General features: G+C 41.9%; 1 protein-coding gene across 1 annotated transcript in view; it reads left to right on the top strand.

The window, feature by feature from the left end:
• ORAI1 (ORAI calcium release-activated calcium modulator 1) overlaps positions 1–5,498 on the top strand; it is an 8,030-nt gene extending 2,532 nt beyond the window's left edge. Inside the window, exon 2 of the mRNA XM_010021410.1 lies at positions 4,890–5,498. Within this exon, the coding sequence (XP_010019712.1) occupies positions 4,896–5,459 (564 nt within the window). The 5' untranslated portion in view covers positions 4,890–4,895 and the 3' untranslated portion in view covers positions 5,460–5,498. The remainder of the gene's footprint in view (positions 1–4,889) is intronic.
• The last annotated feature ends 131 nt before the right edge of the window (positions 5,499–5,629 follow it).

Here is a 5,629-nt window from a genome sequence, read left to right as displayed (position 1 = left end):
AAGCCCATCTTCCAGCACGTGTCACAGTCCTGCTGACCAGAGCTCAGAGTCATCTCTGTGGGGAAGGGGAGGAGAAGAAGTAATCTATAAATAGCTCATAGATAATACAGATTTACTTGAGTAAAGGCATTTTATTTCCCTTTCTCTCCACCAGTGGCTACTGATTCTGCAAAAGATGCAAGCCTGTGATTAAGTCAGAAAGCTCTCGGATACCCTGTTCACTGCTGTTGCCATGGCACATGATAACAGAGAGCAGTTACCTTTGTTCCTGTGTTGAATGTCTTGAGTGTCAGTATGACCTGCTGCATGGGTGGCTCTTGCTACAGTTCTTCCTCTTGTTTTTCTTCTGATCTGTCTGTCATGTTTTCCTTTCCCTGGATACTTCTTACTTCAGAAACACCTATCTTAAAACAGGAATTGAATTTGAAGCTGGCGTTATGTTAGGATTAAAACTAGTCTAAGTGAAACCAACATACTGCCTAGTAGCTGGGGAATAAAGCCAAAATCTGAAGCAAGTCATCAATTTCAACAGTCCTGCTGCTGTGGTAAAAACAAACAAGTGACAAACCAGGACAGTTGCTTATCCTGCATTTCAGTAGCAATATGAGCTTCATTTACAGCTCTGTATGTGACTGGTTCTTTACATTAATTGTTATTGCTGTTGAAAATTGCTTTATTAGCGTATCACAGGTCACTTCTGCAAAGTGGTAGAGTCAGTATTTGTCAGCAGCACTGTGTAGGTGCCTCTTGTATGGATAGAAACCTTCAGAGCACGCAGGACTTTGATTTTTCATTTAAAAGCAGGAGCTTTATTTAAGCCCCCCTGGTTAGTAAGCCATGGAAGCATTATAAACAAGTGAAATGAGCTTATTTCAGTATATTAACACCTTAAATAAAATGGAGATGCTGATTCTTCTAGAGGGCAAGTTGTCGAATTTCATGCAATGTGGTAGGATTCAGGCTCCTATGACTCTGAAATCCAGGGCTGTCAGAGCCTTAACCCGGTTTTGTGCCTAAGTTCAGTTATCTTCTGACATCTGAATGCCCACCTTCTTTAGGATTATGAGAACTCCAGTCCTGCGTTCTAATCTCGTAAGAGCTCTTTAATTTTGTCAAGAAGCTGTATTTCAGATTTACAGCTTTGAGCTGTAGTAAATCTGTCAGTCATACCTGTAGGATGATCTGAAGTTAAAGTTAGATCTTTGAGCCAGGGATTAGACCAGGTGACCTTTTGAGGTGTCTTCCAACCTATGATATTCTGTGGTTATGCAGCAAGGCAGGATGCTTGCAGAGTAGAAATCATGTGGCATGTGTTCAAAGAAGCTTTGAAAGTGGTGAAGGAGAAGGTGCTGAGACATGTGGCACTGGATACTGTGCAGGTATCAATGACACTTCCTGTCCTGAGGGGGTTGTCTTCTGAACCAGCTGAGAAACCTAATAGGGGGCACAGGAAAACATCTTCCTGTGTAGAACATGAGCATGTACCTGTGAGTTCAGGCTTTGTATGGGTTTGAATCGTATCAGATAACCTCACTGGGGTCCTGTTTTCCCAAGTGTTACCTTAAAAGAGCAGCAACTGTGATCTGTGCGCTTTGGAATCACAGTATGAGCAAAGGAGAGAACTTCCAATGCTTTGCATCACTGTTTGAAAACAGGCATGGGGCCTCCTACTGAAAAAGGGAGCTTTTTGTTTAGGTGCCTGGCTCAAGCTTGGCCCAGGAAGTAAAGAACAGAGCCTTGCAGTTGAAAGGAGTTGGCAGGTTTTCTGCTAGTTTATACTGAAAGGGGTTCCCAAATTAGCTTCCTTGACAGAAAACATGGACTGTTTTTTTCATTCATGGGTCAAGCTGGAGTTACTCTGCTAGGCATGAGCATAAGGAGACTGAATGAATGGGAAAGAGAAGTGTTTTCTTGCTTACCTACTCGTGCTTTTAGGGTGTTTCTAACACCAGTGTCAGTTACAACTACAACTTAAGCGTATTTTCTTCTGAGAGATGATTTGGGACCTACCTGCACAATGAGCTTCCTGTGCAAAGCAGGTCTGTGTTAATGTATTGGTCAGCCATAGAAACTGAGGCCTTGCTTGTAAACTTGGGTTTAAGCTATCCCATTAATATTTAATGGTTGTAGGTACTCCTGGGGTCACTGTTTTAGGGAAATGCCCAATAATATTAAAATGAAGTTGTCTTATCCCAGGACAACCTGTATTCCTGCTATGGGTGTCTGCTTTTAATAGTTGGCCCTATGATTCTGTTGGTGGTTAGCTAGGCACAGAGCTGGGTATCTGAATGCTGCTTAAATTAAGCTAGTCTCTTGCAAGATTTGTTTTGATCATGCATGTAATTATAGCCAAATCAGAAATAGGTACATTTAGATGAAATGTAATTATTTAGCATTTCTTTTTAGCTCAGGGTAGGCTGAGAAGAGGAAGAAAAGATTTCTTGATGGCAGTGTTGAAATGAGAACAGTAGCTCCAGGACAGCTGGTACATTGCAATTAAGAGAGTCTAAGTTCCAATTCAGATGCTTGATACCATTATTACATGGAGACATTGATTAATGGAAACATAAAACGTCTTCAATATTTGGCAAATTAAATACATCAGTTCTTCTTAAAAGAAAGTCTTCATCTTAAGAAGCTCTTTAGTGTCATGGCTATGTTAATATAATAAGTATTAGGATAAAGGATTAGAATGTCTTGCTATGCTGGATGGTTTTGAAAGTCTTGACATAGACCAGAAAATTTACAGGAACGTTCTTTAAGTATGAAAATGACTCCTCAGTGCTGAAGGGCTGCAATTGTTCTGTGAAAAACACAGGAAGCCCAACATCCCACGAGTACGCTGGGACTTAGCAAGAAATGAGAGACCTGACGTCTGAGTGTTTATCCTCTCAAATGTGAAGTTCCCCACGGCTGATAAATGGTATTTTTAAATCTTTGAGCAAGAATTGCATATGCATTAATGTCACTTTTAGTTGAGCTTCTTGTAAGACTTGGAAACTGGCGGTTGGCTGGGTGCTCAGGCTTGTGACGATGAAAACTTTCAAGAAAGGAATTAAAATATTGGCAAATGGCCCTGAATGCCTGTTGGAACATGTCTGAGCAAAACCCTCAGTTGGCTTAATGTTTGGTGCCTTAGCAGACAGGAGTTCTGGTCTCCGGGAACATGCTGGTTCTGGAAGCTTAAGAAGGTGGGAATCCAAGCTAGGTGTAGCTTGCCTCAGCTCTTGTGGAATAGTGAGGTTTGGATATCACTGTGTTTGCGGTTGTCTTTGGGTCCTAGTTTCTGTGTCTCCCTGCATCCCTATTGCCCGTGCTTCATGAAATCTTCCTCATAGCAGCTTGATGAGAATTAGGCGTTTGAAATGTGTGCTGCAGGCCGAGTACTGCCTAAACCATTGCTAATGGCATGTGGTAATGGCTAAACCTGTATTGGTGGGCCTCAAAAGAGCCAATATATTTCAGGCTCTGTGTTGTATGAACTTGTTTCATGGTCTTTTTGAGGGCAAACTGGTATGTTACAAAAGAACTAGGTTCATAGCTTAGCGCGAGGTCCTGGTACAACTGCTGCTGCTTCAGTTACATGGGCCTGTGCCAGCTCTGTGTTCATCAGAGGCATTGCAGAAGCAGCTCAGCTGTAGCAGATCACCACTTCTTAACCACGTTAGCTTTTGCTGGGCTAGCAAGTTGTGTCATTTCAATGAAGGATCAAGAGTGGTTTTGATCCTTTGTTGAAGAAAGGGCTGGTGTGAATCAGCCTGAATTGTGCTCAACAGCAGCCTCCGCATCTCCCTCTCATTGTGTATGTGTGTTTATAGTTAAGATTGCTGTTACTTTCTTTTGCCTCTGCATTTTAAACATATTTTTGTCTATTTATTTAGTAAGATCGTTTGAGAAAGAGCACTAAACACAGACATTGTTGTATTAGTCCCTCTTTGGGACTGTGCTTTGCCTGGAAGGCAAGTTTATCAGGAAAGGTTATTTTTCAGGAGGGCTGCTGGGATTAATGTTACTCATCAATTGCACATGCATAAAACCACCTGATGGTTTTAAAACTCTTAGAAGGCATTCTAGTTTATTCTCTTTATTAAAAAACCTTTGAGCTGGGTTTATGAGTTTCCTAAGGCTGTTACTTAATGCTAATTTCTGCTCTTAAAGCATAGGCTTGTTTGGATATCTAAGTTTATAAAAGGGCAGGGCTCCATACAATAGTGGAGGGCTGGACCTTGGAGCACCTTGCCCAAAGATGAGGCTAAATGTAGCTTCCAGAGTGAGTAGCTAGTGATGTCTGTCTGCTCAGGGAGACTTTTTGTCTTTCCTCCAGCCTCTAACAGGCATGTTTGGCTGCTGTGGACATTGTGGAGACTTGTGTTTTGAATATGTGTTCTGGAGTCTGCTTAAATGCTTATTTTGAGTGAAAGGATACAGCTGAGAGCACCCTGGAAAGGTGATTTTTCTACTGAAAGGCTCCTGCTCTTCAGAACTTTAAGACAAAATATACAAGAAGAAAGGACCACCAAGACTGTGACAGGCAATCTGCTGCCTTTGCAGGCTTTCATGTTATAGATAGGAAAAGTTTCACCTTTAGAGCCTGAGTATGTTAATCACAAAGTTCAGCTGTTTTGTTGGGGTAGGCTGGAGGTGGCAAAGTGGTTGTGCTGTTAATAGATTTTGTGCATACTGATGGTTTGCTCTACAACAGACCAGCAAGCCTGAAAACAGTGGCCTTTGCTTGATAGCTCAGACCTGAATTTGGAGGTAATTAAAAGGGTGCAGATTGACATGAAGAGGAATTTAAATGCAAACTGTTATTTTGTTAAACTTTCAAACTTAAAATAATCTATAGTCAAATAATATATAAATGCATCTCTCTCATCTTTCCCTTCCAGGTGGCTATGGTAGAAGTTCAGCTAGATGCAGAACACGACTACCCTCAAGGTCTCTTGATAGCCTTCAGTGCCTGTACTACTGTTCTTGTTGCAGTTCATCTTTTTGCACTCATGATAAGTACCTGCATCCTTCCAAACATAGAGGCTGTTAGCAACGTGCATAATCTCAACTCCGTAAAGGAATCCCCTCACGAGCGTATGCATCGGCACATCGAGCTGGCGTGGGCATTTTCAACTGTCATTGGGACTTTGCTCTTTCTTGCAGAGGTGGTGTTACTGTGTTGGGTGAAGTTTCTTCCTTTAAAGAAGAAAACTGATAATCCGCTCCAGAGCAACAGTACTACTACCATCACATCGGGACAGGCCGCAGCCATTGCATCGACGTCTATTATGGTTCCCTTTGGACTGATTTTCATTGTGTTTGCAGTACACTTCTACAGGTCACTGGTGAGCCATAAAACAGACAGGCAATTTCAAGAACTGAATGAACTTGCTGAATTTGCACGGCTCCAGGATCAGCTGGATCACAGAGGTGACACCATCTCCTCAGCAGTTACCCATTTTGCGTAAACCTGTACTTAAAAAGAAACCCACTATTCTGCTTCTGCCTTGTTCTGTTGGCTCCCCTGTGGATGAACTGGTCAAACTGTTGATTACCATTTAAAGAGAGATTATAAATGTTGTTCTAACCCTTTAGAGAGGGGGGCGAAAATGTTTCTTTCATGAAATTTTGGCTGTTT

This window comes from Nestor notabilis, unplaced genomic scaffold, assembly GCF_000696875.1.
Source record: "Nestor notabilis isolate BGI_N333 unplaced genomic scaffold, ASM69687v1 scaffold11379, whole genome shotgun sequence".
NCBI classification, from domain to species: Eukaryota; Metazoa; Chordata; class Aves; order Psittaciformes; family Psittacidae; genus Nestor; species Nestor notabilis.
The sequence above is the reverse complement of the archived record's forward strand: the minus strand, read 5'-3'. Positions and strand labels throughout refer to the sequence as shown.